Source organism: Nycticebus coucang, chromosome 18, assembly GCF_027406575.1.
Source record: "Nycticebus coucang isolate mNycCou1 chromosome 18, mNycCou1.pri, whole genome shotgun sequence".
Lineage (NCBI taxonomy): Eukaryota > Metazoa > Chordata > Mammalia > Primates > Lorisidae > Nycticebus > Nycticebus coucang.
The window spans coordinates 28,756,158-28,777,835 of NC_069797.1; the positions used below are offsets into that span (position 1 = coordinate 28,756,158).

General features: G+C 51.3%; 2 protein-coding genes across 6 annotated transcripts; both read right to left on the reverse strand.

Annotated features, from left to right (window-relative positions):
• Window positions 1-1,257: 1,257 nt before the first annotated feature.
• On the reverse strand, window positions 1,258-2,764 carry OVCA2 (OVCA2 serine hydrolase domain containing). The gene is made up of 2 exons (XM_053568532.1): window positions 2,414-2,764; window positions 1,258-2,046 (listed from the first exon to the last, which is right to left on the reverse strand). Exons 1-2 carry the CDS (start codon window positions 2,595-2,597, stop codon window positions 1,547-1,549), a joined length of 684 nt encoding a protein of 227 aa, XP_053424507.1. The 5' UTR covers window positions 2,598-2,764; the 3' UTR covers window positions 1,258-1,546.
• On the reverse strand, window positions 1,548-15,738 carry DPH1 (diphthamide biosynthesis 1). Of its 5 annotated transcripts, none has more exons than XM_053568517.1 (13): window positions 15,646-15,738; window positions 11,248-11,400; window positions 10,848-10,911; window positions 9,140-9,261; window positions 8,259-8,416; window positions 7,983-8,104; window positions 6,078-6,146; window positions 4,854-5,010; window positions 4,627-4,727; window positions 3,888-3,966; window positions 3,051-3,191; window positions 2,771-2,877; window positions 1,548-1,675 (listed from the first exon to the last, which is right to left on the reverse strand). In XM_053568517.1, exons 1-12 carry the CDS (start codon window positions 15,704-15,706, stop codon window positions 2,812-2,814), a joined length of 1,293 nt encoding a protein of 430 aa, XP_053424492.1. In that variant the 5' UTR covers window positions 15,707-15,738; the 3' UTR covers window positions 1,548-1,675; window positions 2,771-2,811. The 5 variants fall into 5 exon arrangements, with proteins under 5 accessions (XP_053424492.1, XP_053424495.1, XP_053424497.1 ...); XM_053568518.1 differs by lacking the exon at window positions 1,548-1,675 and adding an exon at window positions 1,919-2,046; XM_053568520.1 differs by lacking the exon at window positions 11,248-11,400 and having other exon boundaries at window positions 15,646-15,718.
• Window positions 15,739-21,678: the final 5,940 nt, after the last annotated feature.

The following is a 21,678-nucleotide window of genomic DNA, read 5'->3' on the forward strand; positions in this document are numbered from 1 at the left end:
AGAGTTTGAGGTTGTTGTCAGCTATGATGCCACAACAATCTACTGAGGGCAACAAAGTGAGATTCTGTCTGAAAAAACAAAACAAAAATTTCATACCTAATTTTTTCTAAAATTCCATGGGCCAAATCCCATCAATCTATAAGAGTAACTCAATTCATTTCAGAGTCTCCTCCTTTTACCACAGGAAAGATCCCTTAAAATGCCAAGAACAAGGCAGAGGCCAACAGTAGCTTCCCCTCCAACACACACACACCCCTACTCTTCTAACACACAGTTCTAAACCCCGTAAGATGGCCCTCTGTGTGGGTGGGTAATTCCAGTTTTTTCTCTTGTGACAGCTTCTCTCTATAGTGAGGAACCTGGAACTTGGGGTGATTTAGGATTAATCTGGTTGTCAGAAGATGAGCTGAAGTATTTGTGCTATATTCCCTGAGTTCCTGTTCAGTTTTAGCTCCCTGGGAACTGTAGGCAAGGGCTAAAGACTTACTGCCTTTCATAAAAGAAAAGGCTTCTTGCAGTGTCAGGAAAGAAGCCAGACAGCACTGGGGGTTTGGGAAATGGCACTGGACAAGGAAGAAAAATGGCAAGAGTGGGAAATCTGGCCTGGCACCTGTAGCTCAAGCAGCTAGGGCGCCAGCCACATACACCGGAGCTGGCAGGTTCAAATCCAACCCAGGCCTGCCAAACAACTACAACCAAAAAAAAGTAGCTGGGCATTGTGGCAGGCACCTGTGGTCCCAGCTACTTGGGAGGCTGAGGCAAGAGAATAGCTTAAACCCAACAGTATGAGGTTGCTGTGAGCTACAACACCGCGGCACTCTACCCAGGGCGACAGCTTGAGACTCTGTCTCAAAAAAAAAAAAAAAAAAAGGGCAGCGCCTGTGGCTCAAGGAATAGGGCGCCAGTCCCATATGCCTGAGGTGGCGGGTTCAAACCCAGCCCCGGCCAAAAAAAAAGTGGGAAATCTCTAATGTTTCTAGGAACTACTAATTGTACTCAAGGGCAGACCAGCTGGGCTTCTTGGGCCTTGATTATAGTTAGTACAGAGTAGCATCAATCTCAGAAATCCTACAAATGGGGGTCAAGTTAGGAAGAGGAACCAAGGCTCCTTTGCTTCAGTTTGGGACATAAAATTTCCACAAAAAATGTGTGAGTATATATGTGTACACATGCATGAGCTTGTCCTTGGTCTCATAACTGGAAACACTTTCCTGCTTGGTGCTGCCCAGGAGGCTGTATGTAACAGATGCTCAAAAGTCCAAATTACTACTTTATTGTGTGGCACTGCTTTTCCACGTAACCCTCCAATCATCCAGGGCTCTCCAGCCATGTTTATCAGAAGTTAAGGAGAAAGTCCATTCAGGCCTTCTGATCCCCTTTTCTCAAATACAGGGCAGGGCTTATATAATTTGAGTCCTGAGAATTAATAATTGTCCATAGCTGGTTGTGGTGAGAAACACTAAAAGCAATGGAGGTCCCTGGAGAGGCACAGATTACAGAGGCTGCTTCAAGCAGGGATGGACAGGTAGAGACATCTGTTGATCTTTCACTCTGCAAATTGGTCCAAGAACTTGAGGTAGGCCTGGCGCTGGGGTGCAGACACTGGAATAAAGTGGCCACCAGAGTGGGTGAGGGTGATGGCTCCGGGGAATCTGCTTGCCAGACGCATACTCTCCTGAGAAGGGATGACTTGGTCAGTGTCCCCAAAAACATGTAGTGAAGGCAGTGACAAAGGGCCCTGCAGGATAGATTCCTTCATGCCAAGGCCCCGGGGACAAAAACCAGACACCAAGATGATAAATCTTGGCAAAGAGAAGCGGAGATCTCCAGCCTGGCCCAGGGCACACACAAGGACTGCTAGTGCAGCACCCTGGCTGAAACCAAGGAGCCCATCAAAAGGGCCCAGCTTGTTCAGTGCCTGTGCCACCGTTTCCAGGGCTTCCTCCAGACCCCTGCACACTGCGGGCTCTTCCAGTGCTGAGAAAACATCTGCCTCCTGCTCTGAAAACCACCAGCCTCGAGGTTGCTCTTCTGAAGGGCAGGGCCCTACAGCGATATGGAAGAAGAAAATCAGATTAAGAAAAAAGGGGAGATTAGGGGGAAAAGAAACAAGAGGCGGGAGGGTTTGAGAATGACATAGGAAAGAAAGGGTACTGAGGGGAAAGTCTGGGGGGAAAACGGCGGGGAATAAAGGAACTGGCATGAATTGGAGACCAGGGAAGACAGATGAAGGTGGAAGTCGAAAGGGCAAAGGAGCAAGTCAAGCAAGAAAGGCTGAGATAGGAGAAATACGAGGTGTGGGCTGGGTTGAAGGAATGAGGGGAGAATACAAGGCGGGAGAATACTGAGGTGTGTTATGGGGACAAGGCAAGACGGAGCAAATAGTGCATTTCCGGAGCAAGGCTCATCTCACCGGAGTCTGGGCCGGCACCCTTGGGGTCCGCCGTGTAGGGGATGGGGTGCGGGCCACTGAGGCACACGAGCTCGGCGCGGCCCCGCAGCGCCTTCCTCAGCGCGCCAGTCTTCTCGCGGAAGCCTAGCTCACTCTGCCGAAAGCCCGCCAGACACAAAACCCGCAGAGGCCGCTTCGCCGCCATACTGCCCAACACAGAGCCACCAAGCACCGGAAGCAGGCTTTCCCCGAGCGGACTTAGAATTATGCGAGGGGCGGGACCAAGAGCTGGCACCACCCCGAAGGCGGGCCTTGGAGCAAAAAGACGTCCCCTTGGCAACCCCGACAGGTAGAGAGCAGCGGGAGCTGGGTGGGTACCTGGAACCAGGAACGTCTCAAGGAGCGTGTGGCGCCATTTTCTAGTCTCTGCAGCTGCAATCCTCGCAAGCCACGGCTGGAGAGGGGTTCATGGACTCCTCCTGTACCTAAGGTCGCAGGCTTTGATCAGGATCTTGCTTCTGCAACGTCCTCCAATCCGCTCCTGTGCATTTCCCATCGCAGCCTTAGGGCGGCGGCGTCGGCTCAGGTAGACAGGGAGGCAGCCAGCAACAGGGAGGTGCCCAAGGGCTGTCCCTCTGCTCGTGGAAGCCCCACCTACCTTCCCTAGTACTAGTCGACCACCGGCCTGTTGGGGCCGGTCCCGCCCATGGTTCACCGTCCACGGCCCCAGGGAGTTGCCGGCATAGAAGTCCATCGGGTAGGGCTGCTGCCAGGAAATGTCCCTTAGGGCCACAGCCGCCTAGGAGAGGAAAACCGGACAGTAACATTTACCCACGTTTTTCTGCGCCTGGATTACTGAATTCAATTGTCACAATGGCCTATGAAAAATTTATTATCCCAGGCCACACGGTGGCTCACGCCTGTAATCCTAGCACTCTGGGAGGCCGAGTTGGGTGGATTGCCTGAGCTCATGAGTTCCATACTAGCCTGAGCCAGAGCCAGACTTCGTCTCTAAAAATAGCCAGGCGTTGTGACAGGTGCCTGTAGTCCTAGCTACTTGGGAGGCTGAGGCAAGATATCACTTGAGCCCAATAGTTTGAGGTTGCTGTGAGCTGTGATGCCACGGCAGTCTACTGAATGCAATAAGGTGAGACTCTGTCTCAAAAATAAAAATAATATATATGTATATATTATACATTATGAATATACATATACATTATGTGTATAATGTATACATTATTATACATATACATTATATATGTATATAATATGTGTGGGCTTGGGCAAGTCCCTTAGCATCACACAAGGGAAGTGTGTGGCCCAGAGAAGTTAAGGGACTTGCCCAAGCCCACACAGCTAGGGAGTGGCTCAGGATAGAAGACAGTCTGACTTCAGGATCTACACAGATAACTACATGCTGCCCACCCACCCCACTCCACTTCAGAGTCCTCCCTTAAGAATTAGGTGCAAAGTCCACTCCAAAACTTGGTGTTACCTCATAAGGTGTCAGCAGTGGCTTGGGGAACGCTGTACCCCAGTCAATGGAGAGACGTGGACATGCCACCTGCACCCACCTGGGAAGGAAAGCTAGGTCAGACCATAAGTGGGGGCCTCCCCCTCTTCTGGACAGCATGCTGAAGAACATGGAAGTGCTCCAAATATACCCATTACTTATTACTTAATAGAATTTATTTATTTATTTTTTGTAGAGACAGAGTCTCACTTTATGGCCCTCAGTAGAGTGCCGTGGCCTCACACAGCTCACAGCAACCTCCAACTCCTGGGCTTAAGCGATTCTCTTGCCTCAGCCTCCCGAGTATACTTAATAGAATTTATTAATCCTAAAGTAAACTACTGTTTGGAATACCATAGTTTTGCTAGTTTTCTCTTGTTCCCTCCACTGACTATGAACTTTTTAGGACAGCTCATTTGTGATAGTATCCCCAGAACCAAATTTAGTGCTTGGTACAGTGCTCTTGTCAACCACCCCCCAACTCAAAATCACATAGCACAACTGTGATGTTACCTTTGCCTCTGAGCCCCAAAGCCAGACAAAGCAGGGATCATCCATAGCAAAGGATAATCCCTGCACGGTAAATGCTCTGTAAACATTAAAATTTCATGACCATGGGAGCAATTCCCATTGATATATGTCAATATGTGTGGGGCAAGGGCCAGCTTCCAAGCTTCTTTTGCCATAGTCCCAGCTAGGTAGCTAAGGTGGAGAAACTTACACATCCACCTCAGGAAGTAGGCTAAGCTTGCTGGGGAAGATCTCAGACAGCAGCAGCCTCACAAAGGGAAGTCCCAAGGCTTGGAGCCTAGATTCCAGGTGCTGTTGAGAGAAGGCAGGGCTAAGTAGACCATGGTTAACCAGCCAAAGTTCAATCCCTTGGACCACTTATTTTTCCAGCTGGGTTTCCAATCAGTTCCCTCCAGAAGCCATCCCGAGCCCTCTGACCTCCAGGATCTTGGGACTGCCCTGGCGACCCAAAGTGCCCAGAATAAGGCCCCAGGATTTAGCTGATCTGGCTGTGGCTATGGCTTCTTGACGAGCAGCCTGCATACGCTGGTGGTCATAGTGCTCTCTGGACAGGACTTTACTGTATGGGTCGTACCTGGAAAAGAAGTTGCTAGGGTCACTGTGACAGCCACTTTCAGGACTCCTGCTGAATATACAGCTCTGGACTCAGACCCTTGGGCTGCTGAACCTTCAGGCCCCATGGAGGTAATTAGGAACAGAGGCAAGAGCAGGGATTGCTATTGGGAAGATCTATCCCACAGATGAACCAGACAACAGTTGGAAAGGGTTTTAGGACCTCAGTGTGAATCCCAATGGATGGGTGTGCAATAGCAGTCCTGGGCCAGATCTTTTTTTTTTTTAATTTATATTTTCAATGTAAAGTATTTTATTTTTATTTATTTATTTTTTTTGACCAGGGCTGGATTTGAACCCGCCACCTCTGGCATATGGGACCGGCGCCCAACTTCTTGAGCCACAGGCGCCGTCCTCTTTTTTTTTTTTTTTTTTTAAAGACAGAGTCTCACTATGTCACCCTCAGTAGACTGCCATGGCGCTACAGCTCACAGCAACCTCAAACTCTTGGGCTTAAGCAATTCTCTTGCCTCAGCCTCCTAAGTAGCTGGGACTACAGGCACCTGCCACAATGCCCAGCTATTTCTGTTGTTGTTGCAGTTGTTTAGTTGGCCTGGGCCGGGTTTGAACCTGCCACCCTTGATGTATGTGGCTGGCGCCGTAACCACTGTGCTATGGGCACCGAGCCCTAGCGCCCAGATTTTTTTTTTTTTGAGACAGAGCCTCAAGCTATTGCCCTGGGTAGAGTGCTGTGGCTTCACAGCTCACAGCAACCTCCAACTCCTGGGCTCAAGCAATTCTCCTGCCTCCGCCTCCCAAATAGCTGGGACTACAGGCGCCCGCCACAACGCCCAGCTATTTTTTGGTTGCAGCTGTCGTTGTTTGGCGGGCTGGGCTGGATTCCAACCCACCAGCTCAGGTGTATGTGGCTGACGCCTTAGCCACTTGAGCCACAGGCGCCGAGCCAACGCCCAGATCTTGACTCCAAGTATCTTAGACCCTTAGGATTGTTTAGTGGCTGGGAATGAAGTTTCAGTCAACAGAGGACCTCAAAGCAGGGAATCCAAATCAACCCAGCTTAGTCCATACCGGTAAGTGGAGACATGGGGGTTGGCAATCATGACAGACTCCAGATGGAAGCGGCCATCTCCAAGATACCTGCAAGGTGTGGAAAGGAGGCTGTAAGTGTGGTGTGAGGCACCAAAAAAAGCACTTGCTAGCTTTTAGAAATGCAGAGGACTGAGTTCCTAGTCATGACTGTGTTGCTGACTCTGTGTATAAACTAGGACAAACCATCATTTAATCTCTTGGGACCTTGATTTTCTCACGGGTAAAATAAGAAGTTTGAATTGGATGACTGGAAGGTCTCTCCAGTTATGTAATATAGAATCTAAGAACTTTCCCACCCCAACCTTCTGGGGAAAGAGTAAAGGAGCAGTAAAGGCCACGGTAATGCCACCTGGGGCTCCAGAGATCCTAATTTGGAAGTTGGGGCACAGATTCTCTCTTACCAAGCTCAGTACAGATGTGGAAGCACTGTTCAGGGTGTCGTCTCTGCTGTAAGTGAGGTCTCAGAGTATACACTGACTACCCTTTGCACAAACTAGCTCTCAAGTCCAGTTCCTGAGTTGTAACAACAGTTACTGTTCATTGGATTTATGCCTTCTGTGTGCCAGGCCCTGCACTAATTATCTGATGTGAGTTCATGCAGTCCTCCAAGATTTCTATGGTGCCCCCATATTACAAAAGATACAACTTGGGGTTAGGGATGGGTATTAGGAAACTTGCCCAAAGTTATCCAGCTATTAAGCAATATATCTGAGACTTAACCACCAAGCTATACCAACCATGACCCAAGAGATGCTATTATGTAACAGTATCTTCTCAGGCCATGGAAACCCCAGAGCATGGAATATTATCTGCCCATGGCAGCTCCTTCTCTCCCTCTTGGTGACCACACCACATCTGGATGAATGGCCAATACTCAAGGTACCCCTCCCTCCAATACACATCTTTTTTTTTTTAGACAGAATTTCACTTGGTCACCCTGGGTAGGGTATTGTGGTGTCTTAGCTCACCTTAAACTCTTGGGTTCAAGTGATCCTCTTGCTTCAGCATCCCAAGTAGCTGGGACTACAGAAGCCTGATAACGCCCGGCTATTTTTTAGAGACAGGGTCTCACTCTGGTTCAGGCTGATCTTGAACCTGTGAGCTCAGACAATCCACCCACCTCCCAAGTGCTGGGATTACAAGTGTGAGCCACCGTGCCCGGCCACCAACACACATCTTGAAGCCCCCAAGGATATATATGGGCTCAGAGTTATGCTGGCACTGGCACAGGGGAGATGCCCTGAGAGAGCAGGGCTGCCAGGTCTGGGCTAGAGAAGGCCCTGATGTGACACTCTAGGGGCAGGTGTGTCCTGTGTGGGTGCAGCAAGGCCTGTGAGACCACCATCCAAAGTCCCAGGGTAGAACTGAGTCAGGGAAGGCCCCTCCCTCTCTCCTTGTCATTAGCTAAGAGTGGGGCACTCCCCTCCCCAGTCCCAGCTGGGGGAGCTGTTGGCTCTGAGGCTGACTGCATTCACACAACATTAAGCATTTCCATTACCTAAAATAATTAGGCGGCAGGAGACACGCTGCTTCTGCTTGTTAGCTGTCCGGATGCTAAATTAATCGGGCTGCAGCCTGGGCGTGCCCATCCATCTTCTCCAATTATATTCCCACCATTTCTAGCCCACCCCTCTCCCCCCCTCAGACCCTCTGATTCCTGCCCCCACTGCAGGCATAGCCTTCTGTATGGTGGACTGAGCACAGGAGAGAGAGAGACATTAAGCCTCAAGTCTAACCCCTATTTGGTCCCCACCTTGCAGTGTGACCTTGGGTAAACAGGTAGAGAGCATTAGACTCCACTTCTCCACTGTAAGACAAATCTCAGGCTCTTTTCCAAGGCACATTTCTTATATTTCTGGGACTTGGCCTCCACTTTTAACTTACACAATAGCCTCCACTTCTTTGGGCAGGCGGGGGGATGTGCAGCCTAGAATCTCCCCAGGGGACAGGGGCTTGCACTGTGGGACACTCACTTGATACTCAGCTTTCAGCTCCTGGGCAGCTGCCTGTGGGGATAATGAGGGAAGGGAAGCAAGGGGCTGAGGAGGAAGGGCCAGGGCCAGAGGAGTGGCCTAGAGCACCTGGCATGAAGATCCAGGGACAACCTGAAGATGGGTGCTGTCGGTGCCCAAGGATGCTGAGGACCCTCACTCCACTCACCTGCAAGGTTGACACAAACTGAATGGTGCTGACCAGGGCAAGGGCACTGGCTGGGGGAAAGGTGACACGGATAGAGTCCAGTAGGTGGGCAGTGTCTATCCGGATGTCCACAAAGACATACAGCACCCGGAAGTCTTGGGCTGAGGTATCCATGGGAACTAGGTGGAGAGAAAAGTTCAGGAGACTGTTTTAGAAGGAGCAGAAGCCCTGGCCCAGGGCGGCACCTGTGGCTCAGCGGGTAGGGCGCCGGCCCCATATGCCGAGGGTGGCGGGTTCAAGCCCAGCCCCGGCCAAACTGCAACAAAAAAAAAAATAGCCGGGCGTTGTGGCAGGCGCCTGTAGTCCCAGCTACTCGGGAGGCTGAGGCAAGAGAATCACGTAAGCCCAGGAGTTAGAGGTTGCTGTGAGCCGGGTGACGCCACGGCACTCTACCAAGGGCGGTACAGTGAGACTCTGTCTCTACAAAAAAAAAAAAAAAAAAAAAAAAAAAAAGAAGCCCTGGCCCAGGCTGAGGGCTCTAAGCAGCCAGACCAGTGGCTTCAGCCTGGGGGTAAAATAAGGAGGTAAGAGAGGAGGGGATCACAGGTCCCCTACAAGCTCCTTCTTGGTCAGCCTTCTCTATCACTAGGCCAGCGGCCCAGCCTGCTCTACCACCAACAGCCTTTTAAAAAACCGCATCTGGGACAGCAGGACAGTTTCCAAGGCAACCAAATCCAAAGGCAAGATCCACCTGCAGAGCAGGAAGGCCAAGGCAATCCCAGAAACCAGGAGGGACTTCGTGCCTACAAGCAGGACAAGAAGGCACCTCAGTGGAGAAGATTAGCATGCAGCCTGCTGCCCTGCCAGCTCTACTAGGGTCCAGGGGTTCTGGCCCACCATACCCAGGCAGCTGTGGCCATAGTGCACTAAGAAGTCAGCTCCCAGGGCCCTCGCAGTAAAGTCATCCACACAGCAAGCCCCATAGGTCACATCACCCATCACCATCACTTCAGCCTCTGTGAACCTGTGGAGACAGGGATGAGGATGGGGAATAATGGGACAGTGACACAAGGGGTGAGATGGACGAGAACTAACGATGTGGAGGTATCTCAGGGCCCAGCTCCTCTATCCCTGTCTCTCTCAATTCCTTGGGTTGGCAGCTGCCACTTCTGCCAACAGAGTAGGAGGGGCACAGCTGCTGCCTCCCTCAGCCCTGGCGGCAGTTCCTAGAACTGCTGCTGCACCAGGATGGTCTCCGTAGCACCCTGATCCTCTGCTAGGGCTCAGACTGCAGGAGGGACCCTCAGCCTTCAGCCTGGCATCCATAGGGTCAAATACAGACCCAATGCCCCGCCTCATCTATCCCCCCAGAGCAGTGAGCATGCACACACATGCAAGGTACCTGCTCCCACAGCCCAGCACTGCAGTGCTCCTAGGCACGTACGGACACATATACTCCCTCTCACCTGGACCCCCACTGCCTCTTCACCCATAGGCAGGGCCCAGGGTGCCCAGGATGGGGGACCCGTGCATGGCTCCCCCACAGCACATGGCACCGCCCACATGCCTCATGCAACAGGATGAGTGGGCTGTGGCCAGCACATTGCCATGGGATCTGCTGCCAGGCGTGAATCACTGGGGGATGGGGGTGGGTGGGGAAGACCCTGAACCCCTAAACTTGCCATAGGATTGCAGCAGAAGTATCATCTCTTACCTGAAAAAGACCTAAACCTGGAGTGTGGAGCCTAGCTCAGTGACTGGGGTCCCCCATCCTCTTCCTGTGGGCATGGTGGGGGGAAACTGAGCTGCTGCCAATCAGCCCCCTCTTCCACCCCCTTCCCCAAATCAGGCTGTGCACAGAAGCAGATTATTCAGCTCCTTAGAATGCAGCCCAGGCTTCTGAGTCAGCCAGAGCACTTAATTTTTTATAGATTAAAATGTATGCAAATTGGCCTGAGCCCCAGAGAGCATCCCCAAGGGGCAGAAGGGTGGGAGCAGGGAAGTGAGTCTGTGGCAGCAGCCTGGGGGAGCAGGGTGGGGGGAGGGCAGCAGCAGGGAGGTAGGAGTTTCCCAGCACGAGGTGACCTCCCCTTTCTCCATTCCCTCTCCCTGTTCCCATGCTGGTTCCAGATGGCTGAGCACTTACCCCCTCCCAATTATGGCTCATTGTATTCAAGAAACTTAGAATGAATGAGGAGGGTAAAGGAACTGAATACCTTCCCCTAGGCATCTTTCTCCCCCTGCCAAACCCATCCTGGCCCTGATCCCCTAAAGGTGCCAGAGAAAAGAGGTGCTCTCCCCAAGACCCCTCAGCTCTTTTCAGGGTCAGCTGAGAATTCTTAGCTTTCTCCCCAGGTCCTACCATCTGGTCTGTGGAATTAACTTCTTCCTCTCCCAAATTTTTTAGGGGAGGGGAGATTTACATGGACCAGCAGGGATCTCAGCAACCAGGGAGTTTTGTTTGGGGTTTTCCCCTTAATGTGCAAATGGTTGTGGGAAGGGAAGGGGGAAGGCAGAGGTCCAGAAGGAAAAAATGGTGCCAAGACACAGGGCTGTAATGAGCATAGGGAGGGTCTGGCTCTGCTTCCTCTGCAGTGTCCCAGGCCTCACCTTTCCAAGATATCCACAATGGTGCAGGCAAAGAGGAGGAGGCCTTCGGGCATTTGCAAGGCCACTGCAAGACAGAGCAGAAACATGAGAGGGGGAAGACTAGGAGAGGCTGCAGTGAGGACACTGCCCCCTATTTTGGCCAAACAACCTCTCCACCCCCCAACACAGCTCAATGCTTAGGGGCGGTTCTCAAACTGTGGGTCGCTAACCCTTTCTCAGGGGTTGCCTAAGACCATCCTGCATATCAGGTATTTATATTATGATTCATAACAGTAGCAAAATTACAGTTATGAAGTAGCAACGAAAATAATTTTATGGTTGGGGGTCACCACAACATGACGACCTGTATTAAGGGGTCACGGCATTAGGAAGGTTGACAACCACTGGCTTAGGGGCTCACCCTTCTTGGCCTGGGCTTGTTGGATCCTCCAGATGGTCTTTGGGATCTCAAAGTTGTAGTTGGAAGGCAGGACCTGGATAGCTGCCTGTAGCTGGGGGTTGTTCAAGATCTCAGGGGGGATCTGATTGGCCAAACGGCCCCTGACAGCCCGACCTAGGAGGAATTCAAGGCCTAAGTCAGTATCTGGCCTAGACTGCAGCTATGTCCAGTTAAGCTGTAATTCTACCAAGTTAAATGCTCAGATCCCAGACACCAAGGGGGTTAGCCCGACTTTCTTCCCCACTGAATTCATCACATGAAGCCAGGAAGAAATCTGCATAATTAATTTTCTCATTGTGAGATTATTGGGAATCAAAGATTTGAGCCAATGAATGGGATAGGGTTCACCACTTGCCTCAGGAGAGCTGAGGTACCACAGGGGACTGAGGAGCAAAAGGGAGTGAGTCTGAGTCCACACAACTGCTCCTTGATAGAAAACACCCTAGTGGAAAACCCAAGAGCCTAGCCAGTCCAGCTAGTCTGAAGAATGTTCCCCTTCCCCACCCCTTGAAGTTTTGAGGTTCTAGGTAGGAGATCTATAAGCAAACTGTTACATGAGTACTAATTAATTTAATTTAATTTATTTAGAGACAGAGTTTCATTTTGTTGCCCTTATTAGAGTGCCATGGGATCACAGATCACAGGAACCTCAAATTCTTGCCCTCAAGTGATCATCTTGCCTCAGCCTACTGAGTAACTGGGACTACAGGTCCTCATCACAACACCTGGCTACTTTATTCTATTTTTAGTAGAGATGGGGTCTTGCTTTTGCTCAGGATGATCTCAAACTCCTGAGCTCAGGCAATCCACCCACCTAGGCCTCCCAAAGTGCTAGGTTTACAGGCCTGAGCCACTGTACCCAGCTATAAGTACTAATTTAAAAAACTGCCCTCCTTACTCTGAGTCCCACTGAGTATTTTTTTTTTTTTTTTTTGAGACAGAGTATCACTTTCTTGCCCCTGGTGGAGTGCTGTGGCGTCATAGCTCATAGCAACCTCAAACTCTTGGGCTCAAGTGATTCTCTTCCACATAGCTGTGATTACAGGCACCCACCACAATGCCCAGTTGTTTATCACCCTTGGTAGAGTGCTGTGGCATCAGAGCTCACAGCAACCTGAAACTCTTGGGCTCAAGCAATTCTCTTGCCTCAGCCTCCCAAGTAGCTGGGACTACAGTTGCCCTCCAACGCCCAGCTAGGTCTCACTCTTGCTCAGGCTGGTCTCAGAACGTGTGAGCTCAGGATAATCCACCTGCCTCGCCTTTCAGAGTGCTAGGATTACAGGCATGAGCCACTGCACCCAGCCCTCTGGCTGTTTTTTTTAGAGATGGGTTCTCACTCTTGCTTAGGCTGGTCTTGAACTCACTAGCTCAAGTGATCTACCCACCTGGCTTCTGAGTTTTGAGATTACAGGTGTGAACCACTTTGGCCACCCTCCCACTGAGTATTAATTGTTCTCTTCTTCTTTTTTTTTTTTAAATGGCAGGGTCTCTCACTCTGCTACCCATGCTGGAGTTCAGTGGCACAACTATAGCTCACTTCAACCTCCAAGGTCTGGGGTCAGGTGATCCTCCCACCTCAGCCTTCCAAGTAGTTGGGACTACAGATGCACACCACCATGGTAGGCTATTTTTTCCTTCTTTTCATTTAAAAGGGAAATAAAGGCTGGGCACCCATAGTTCAGTAGTTAGGGTGCTGGCCACATGCACTGGAGCTGATGTGTTAGAACCGAGCCCAGTCCTGCTAAACAACAACAACAACAAAAATAGCCGGACGTTGTGGCGGGTGCCTGTAGTCCCAGCTACTTGGGAGGCTGAGACAACAGAATCGCTTGAGCCCAAGAGTTTGAGATTGCTGTGAGCTATGACTCATGGCACTCTACAGAGGGTGAGAAAGTGAGACTCTGTGTCAATAAAAAAGTAAAAAGAAAATAAACATCATACATTTAACAGACAAGAATTCCTTAGTCCCATTTCCCATAGTGTGGAATGAACAAACTCTAGTTTAGACTGTGGACAGACAGGCCTGTGTGGTGGCTCACGCCTATAATCTCAGCACTCTGGGAGCCCTAGGTGGGTGGATTGCTTGAGCTCAGGAGTTCCAGACCAGCCTAAGCCAGAGCAAGACCTTACCTCTAAAAATAGCCAGGCATTGTGGGGGGTGCCTGTAGTCCTAGCTACTGGGGAGGTTGAGGCAAGAGAATCACTTGAGCCCAAGAGTTTGAGGTTGCTGTAAGCTGTGATGCCACTGCACTCTACCAAGGGTGACAAAGTGAGACTCTGTCTCAAAAAAAAAAAAAAAAAAAAAGACCATGGGCGGCACCCGTGGCTCAGTGAGTAGGGGGTGTACCGAGGGTGGTGGGTTCAAACCCAGCCCTGGCCAAACTGCAACATAAAATAGCCGGGCGTTGTGGCGGGCGCCTATAGTCCCAGCTACTTGGGAGGCTGAGGCAAGAGAATCACCTAAGCCCGGAAGCTGGAGGTTGCTGTGAGCTGTGTGACGCCATAGCAATAAAATGAGACTCTGTCTCAAAAAAAAAAAAAAAAAAACGAGACTGTCTCAAAAAAAAAAAAAAAACCATGGACAGACAGATTAAAGACAGAAAAGTGACATTGGTTTTTTTGTTGTTTTTTTTTGTAGAGACAGAGTCTCACTGTACCGCCCTCGGGTAGAGTGCCGTGGCGTCACACGGCTCACAGCAACCTCTAACTCTTGGGCTTACCCGATTCTCACGGCTCACAGCAACCTCTAACTCTTGGGCTTAAACGATTCTCTTGCCTCAGCCTCCCAAGCAGCTGGGACTACAAGCGCCCACCACAACGCCCGGCTATTTTTTTGTTGCAGTTTGGCCGGGGCTGGGTTTGAACCCGCCACCCTTGGCATATGGGGCCGGCGCCCTGCTCACTGAGCCACAGGCGCCGCCCGTGACATTGGTTTTTTTTTTTTTTTTTTTTTTTAGAGACAGAGTCTAACTGTACCGCCCTTGGTAGAGTGCCGTGGCGTCACACGGCTCACAGCAACCTCTAACTCTTGGGCTTACGCGATTCTCTTGCCTCAGCCTCCCGAGTAGCTGGGACTACAGGCGCCCACCACAACGCCCGGCTATTTTTTTTTTTTTGTTGTTGTTGTTGTTGCAGTTTGGCCAGGGCCGGGTTTGAACCCGCCACCCTCGGCATATATGGGGCCGGCGCCCTACTCACTGAGCCACAGGCGCCGCCCGTGACATTGGTTTTTAAGGGGTAGCAGTTGAGTGGGAGCAAAAACAGGTATACAATTACAACACATACACACAAACACACACACCCCCAAAAAGAAAACACTGTAGCCCTTTAGCAAGGCTGCAGCCCTTACTCTGGACTCATCCTACTCCAATTCAGTTTAGTTCAACCCTCAGTTATCTCTTTAGGAGCCAGATGGTTTAGGGATGCAAAAGGGCAAGAAATTAATTTATTCAAGAAGTATTTATTGAGCCTACATATGTGCAAGAATTTCTATTAGGACCCTTCACTATGATAGGAAGTCTCGTCCCTGTCCGAGCCTTTACTCAGGGTATAGGGTATAGAGCCTTTACAGGGGGCCAGTTCACTGTCCCTCAGACCGCTGGAGGGCCGGACTATAGTTTAAAAAACAACAACTATGAACAAATTCCTATGCACACTGCACATATCTTATTTTGAAGTAGAAAAACAAAACGGGAACAAATACAATCACACGGCCTCATGTGGCCCGCAGGCCGCAGTTTGAGGACCCCTGCTAGTGGTTGTTGTGGTGTGGCAGCGACTAGCCTTAGCAGTTCAATACGTCCCGAGGGCCAGTAGGCGCCTCCTCTATCACGTGGCTGGGATCATCTGTTTACATTAATATACACCGGTAGACTGAGATCTCTGAAGCCAGAGGCCATATCTTAGTCTCAGTACTCAGGGTAGGCCTGGCATTCACTGGGCGTTTAGTTAATGCCTAGTAAATGAAACCATGTGTCTCTTCTCTGAAAGCATTTCCTGAGGACCCATTTACGAAGTGCCAGCTTCAACAGGCTTAGTCCCTTCCCTCCTGGTCTGGCCCATCTTATCCGTCAATCTTCAGCGTCTGCCTCCCAGCCCAGGCAGGCCGGTAGTTTCCGATTTGAAGACTACAAGATCCTAAGATTTTACAGCTACTCTCAGTCACGCCCTAAGGCTGCAAAAGAAAATATCGGTTACCCCCGTGTTCCGGTGACAGCCGCCCAGAGAAAGTAACAGCACGGACTTCCGGATCTAGCGGAGAAAGGCGCTGACACCGTTAATGGAAGTTGGTCTCGTCCCTGACTTGGGAGCCCCACCCAGAGATGCGAGGTCCGGAGGCCGCAGCATTGCAGCACCCACCTCCGCCAGGGCCTCTCCGGCCGCCCTGTTTCGCTGCCTCGGACACAACCAGCGCTGCCATCACTCGCTCGCCCACGTGGGACCAAAAAGACATGGCTGGGAGAACGCGGAGAGCGCAGACGTTACAATCGATCGCCGATCGGTCAGCGAGGAGCGGGGACCATGAATTAGGAGATAGGGGCGGGGCCTCATCTCCGCCCACAAGGTCCGACTCTTCGGATCCTAGTGGTTCTTGGCCACCGCAGTTGCGGTCTACCTGCGATCCGGTTCCCCACTCCTTTCTCCCCCCTGGCCTGGGCTTGGCAGTCTCTTACCGTGCTCCCTCACGTGCTGAGCTGAGTCCTGTAATGATTAGGGAAACCCACCAGGCCTTTCTCCAGCTCCCTTCCTAGTCTTCCCGCCTGGTAGGCAGCAGTGGATCAGCCGACCACACAGTAGGCTGAATTCCCTATCTCAAAGGCCCCCACCGCCTTCAGGACATAACTCAGGGCCCGCTAACCCAATTCCAAGTTAAGACTCTTGTGCAAGTTTCCCAAGCTCCCCAAGTGCCTTGTCACCTTTAGAACTGACCATGTAGTTCGTGTAGAAGGTTCACAGAGCAGAAAGCTGCCTCTCAGAGGAAGGTGGGACCTTGAGGGTGCTGCTTTCCTGAGAGGGTAGGGTGGCTTGAGGACTCCATTGCCTACCAGTGGTTGTTAGCCTTCCTAATGCTGCGACCCTTTAATGCAGTTCCTCATGTTGTGGTGACCCCCAACCATGAAATTATTTTTGTTGCTACTTCATAACTGTAATTTTGCTACTGTTATGAATCATATATCTGATATTAGGCGACCCCTGTGAAAAGGTTGTTTGACCCCCCAAAGGGTCTCAACAGGTTGAGAACAGCTGGGCCCTAATCCTTCTGGATCCTGGCCGGTCTTTGCCCCCTGCCCCTCAGACCCAGATAGCTTTTCTCCTAGGTAGTGGCCAGAGTTCCTGGGACCCCAAAGAGAAGGCCAGGGCAGCAAATGAGACAGGCTTGACCTTTGAAAGAACAAAATCCATGCAAAACTGTCTTCCAGCAAAGTCTGACCCATGTAGCAATGGTCTCCCAGGGCTGTTTGTCCACCCCAGCCCTCAGGTACCATCCTTCTTTGTCATGGTACTGTGAGCACAGCTGGCCCTTTAAGGCAGCTCTGTGGCCTCTGGCTCCCCCAGAGACCCTCCCTGCTTGGAAACCCCTAATTAAGGTGCAGGGAGAAATGAAAACAAGCACAGGCTTCCCAGGCAGGAGGGATGGCTTCACTTCACAGGGTGGGAATAGCTAAGAAGAGGGTCAGAAGGAGCCAGCATTCTGCCCCCTCAAACCACTGGGACTCAGAACAGTTACAGCTTTGGACAGAAATGTAGTCAACAGGGGTGCCAGGAACACCCCTCTCACTTTGATAAGAATCCAGCCCTGGCTTTTCTGTCTCCCCCAGCTTCTCTGGACCTCCTGAGTGTAGGATCTGAATTTTGGTAGTCCAGCCCCAAGGCCACACCTGTGGGTAGCTTTAGCTCTTGCCTCGGCATCAAGTTCCAATGGTGGAAGGATTGGCTTTAACAGAGCTGTGGCTTCTTTCTAGCAGGTGCCCATCCCTTAGGGCCTTTCCCCTCATCAGAAGTGGAACCCATTGCTGAGGAAGTTCTCATCCTCTTGATACATTGCCCTATAGCCTCTGTGCCAAACCAGCAGTCCTGGCCCCCATTAAGAAACCAGATGATGGCAGCTCCTGTAACTCAGTGGGTAGGGTACCGGCCACATACACCCAGGATGGCAGGTTTGAACCTGGCCTGGGCCAGCTAAACAACAATGACAACTGCAACAAAAAAATAGCCAGGCATTGTGGCGAGTGCCTGTAGTCCCAGCTACTCCGGGGGCTAAGGCAAGAGAATCGCTTAAGCTCAGGAGTTTGAGGTTGCTGTGAGCTGTGACTCCACCTAGGGTGACATGGCAAGACTCTTACTCAAAAAAAAAAAAAAAAAAAAGTAAACCAAATGATGCCTGGGAGAAGTGGACATCAAGAACAGATGTGAAAGTCTGGGTGCGGTGGCTCACGCTTGTAATCCTAGCATTTGGGAGGCCAAGGCTGGTGGATTGTCTGAGCTCAGGAGTTCGAGACCAGCCTGAGCCATAATGAGACTGCATCTCTAAAAAATAGCCAGGCATTGTGGGGGGTACCTGTAGTTCTAACTACTTGGGAGGCTGAGGCAAGAAGATCACTGGAGCCCAAGAGTTTGAGGGTACTGTGAGCTATGATGCCACAGCACTCTACACAAGGTGACAGAGTGGGAGTCTGTCTCAAAAACAAACAAAACTAAAACAAGAACAGACATGAAAGCCAGGCACAGGCTCAGTGCCTATAGCTCCAGTGGCTAAGGCGCCAGTCACATATGCCAGAGTTGGGGGATTCGAATCCAGCCTGGGCCTGCTAAACAATGACAACTACAACCAAAAAATAGCCAGGTATTGTGGCAGGTGCCCGTAGTCCCAGCTACTTGGGAGGCTGAGGCAAGAGAATAGCTTAAGTCCAGTAGTTGAAGGTTGCTGTGAGCTGTGATGCCGGCGCTCTAATCAGGGCGACAGGTTAGGCTCTGTTTAAAAAAAAAAAAAAAAGAAAGCCAGGCACAGTGGTGCCTGCATGTAGTCCTCAGCTTCTCAGGAGGACAAGGCAGGAAGATTGCTGGAGCCCAAGACTTCAAGGCTGTAGTACACCATGATTGTGCCTGTGAATAGCCACCACACTCCCACCTGGGCCACATAGTGAAACCTTGTTTAAAAAAAAAAAAGAACGGATGTGGAATGTTCCCCAAGACCTTGCAGTGCAGGACTTTGGGGGCTGCTATTCAGTTGGGCTGAGGACACCTCCATCTGTCTGGGGGGGGTCCCCCTGCCTGAGTTACTCAGAAGTCTGAGTAATTACTGACTGACAAGGCAGGCACAGTGCACCCCCACATTATACCACAACACCCGCCTACAGTCGCCCCCATCCCCTGGCTGGACTCCAAGGTAGCACCCAGTCCTCCTGAGGCCTGAAATAACTCTGCTTCTCACACTTACGCCCAGCCCCAGACAACTTTGCCTAAGATGCTGGAGTTTGTGGGCTAGGGGGTCATGGGGAGGTGGCCTGGGGAGGTAGAAGCTGGATTAGCCCCCACTCAGATCCTGATTCAGGCCCACACTTTATCACTGATTTGCTGTGTGGCACTAAGGAAGCTGTTCAACTTCTCTGGTTCCCAGTTTACTTATAGAGGGCCTCTGCAATACTCAATGTCATGGAGTTCAGGTTTGGTATCTGCCTGGCAGGGCTCAGGTAGGGCATAGGGTCAGCATGGCCTTGCAGTTGGTGGAGGCTTCACCTTTTTTTCCCACCCCAAGAGGGACCAATTTTATTAATTCTCAGAACAAGGCTACTTCTCACCTTCAAGTACTTGCACATTCTCTCCTATTTTTTTTTTTTGAAACAGTGTCTCAATTTGTTACCCTTGGTAGAGTGCAATGGCATCATAGCTCACAGCAACCTCAAATTCTTGGGTGCAAGGAATTCTCTTGCCTCACCCTCCCGATAGCTGGGACTATAGGCGCCTGCCACAATGGCCGGCTATTTTTAGAGAGGAGGTCTCACTCTGGCTCAGGCTGGTCTCAAACCTGTGAGCTCACGGTAGTCCCAGAGCTCAGAAAAAGACCCTAGACAGAGAGTCTCACTTTATCTCCCTTGTTAGAGTGCTGTGGCATCACAGCTCACAGCAAGCTTTAACTCCTGGGCTTAGGCGATTGATTCTCTTGCCTCAGCCTACCAAGTAGCTGGACTACAGGCACCCACCACAACACCCAGCTGTTTTTTGTTGCAGTTTGGCCAGGGCTGGGTTCGAACCCACCACTATTGGTATATGGGGCTGGCACCCTACACACTGAGCCACAGGCACTGCCCAAAAGACTCTGTCTTAAGAAAAAAAAAATAGAAGACTGGGCGTTAGGCGGTGCCTGTAGCTCAAGGAGTGGGGCGCCGGCCCCATGTACCGGAGGTGGTGGGTTCAAACCTGGCCCTGGCCAAAAACTGCAAAAAAAAAGAAACTGAACGTGGTGTAATCTGTAATCTTAGCACTCTGGGAGTCTGAAGCTGGTGGATGTTCGAGACCAGGCTGAGCAAGAGCGAGACCTCATCTCTAAAAGTAGCCAGGTGTCACCTGTAGTCCCAGCTACAGAGGAGGCTGGGGCAAGAGAATCGCTTGCGCCCAAGAGTTTGAGGTTGCTGTGAGCTGTGACATGACGGCACTCTACCCAGGGTGACAGCTTGAGACTCTGTCTCAAAAAAAAAGAAGACAGGGTCTTTTTTCTTTTCCTTTTTTTTTTTTTTTTTTTTTGAGACAGCGTTTCACTCTGTTGCCTTGGGTACAGTGCTGTAGCATCACAGCTCACATCATACCCCAACCTCAAACTCTTGGGCTCAAGCGATTGTCTTCCAAGTAGTTGGGACTACAAGACTACAGGCACCTGCCACAATGCCAGGCTACTTTTTCTATTTTTAGCTGGTCTCTTGCTCCAGCTGGTCTTGGAACTCCTAAGGTCAACCAATCCCCCCCACCTCAGTCTCCAAGAGTGAGTACTAGGATTACAGGAATGAGCCACCACTGTTTTCTCCTCCTAGAATGCACTATTCCCTTCTCAGCCTGATGAACTCAGCCCTCAAGGCTTAACTTCTATGAACATTTCCTGATTCCTTACCCCGGTACAGAGGTAGCAGACTCCTCTCCCACACTTTATATCTTCTGTCACATTCTAAGATGGTTGAGGGTCTGTCTTTTTCCACTACACTATAACCCTCTGGAAGGCCAAGCATGGAGCCGCTTGTGTCATTGAATACATGTATGAGTGAATAAGGATACTGGCCTTCTTTTTGACCTTCCTAACAGGCCAAGTTTTCCTCCAAGGAGGACTTCAGTTAGCTCTCTGCTTTGATGTCACTTGTTCAGAGCAGTCTCTGACCCCTTGTGTCAGCTCCAGAATAGTACCCTGCTTATCTTCTAAGCATCATCTCATCTCATCCAGACTCTCCTCATTTGGTCCCTGTTAGAATGTAAAGTCTGAGGGGTCCCGTGTTAGAATGTAAACTTGAGAGGACAGGAGAAACAAGTCTTTTTCCTCAGCTGAATTTCCGGGAATAGTAGTGCTTCACACATGGTAAACCCTCAATAAGTGTGTGTTGAGTGACTTTGTTCCCTCTTTTTCCTCCTTCAGAATCTCTCTTATCCCAGGCCAGTAGGGGGTGCCGGCCTCCACCAGGATCTCGCCTAGCCTGGACCTTCCCTACTCTCGGCCCAGTGGGCCGGCCGCGGGACCCGCTTTCTAAGCGGTGCCTCCTCCATTTTCCTCAGATCCCGGGGCTGGGTCTGTGTGTTCCGTGGAGGATCAGAGCCCAGGCGGAGATAGCCCGCCTGCGGCCCAAATCACTCCTTTTTTCTCTTTGAGATTTGCAACCGGGCCTCCCATGCTCGCTCCAGTGCTTGCTGTTCCTCACATCCCCCCGCCCCAAAGAACAGTGTCCTGGGAAGCGGGTTGTGGGGCGGCTAGGTTTGCCGGAGCTGTTCTGAGCGAGGAAGAGCCGTCGAGACTCTAGGAGGAAGGGCGCTGGCTGGGGAGGCGTTGGGGCAGGGGTGCGGACTTGTGATTCGGACACTGGGCGGCGGTGCCCAGGTCCCAGCCGGTCGGCAGGCAGCACGCTTCCAGCCGCCTTTCCCGATGACCTCCAGCCGCGAAGGGCGAGCAGGCGGAGGCCAGGCTGCGGGTACGGGCTCCGGGAAGCCCGCGGGGCCGAGGAGGGGTGTTCGAGTGGCTCGACGACCGGCCCGGACACTGGGGCAGGTACTTGGACGGACGCCGGCCGAGGATCGTCCCCGGGGGCGGGCGCAGCGAAAACACCTTGGGAGGCGGCGCCGCGCGGGTGAGCGCCGCTGCCCTGGGAATAGGACGGCGCTCAGCACTGCGAGCTGAGAGCACTTTCATAAATTTTGTAT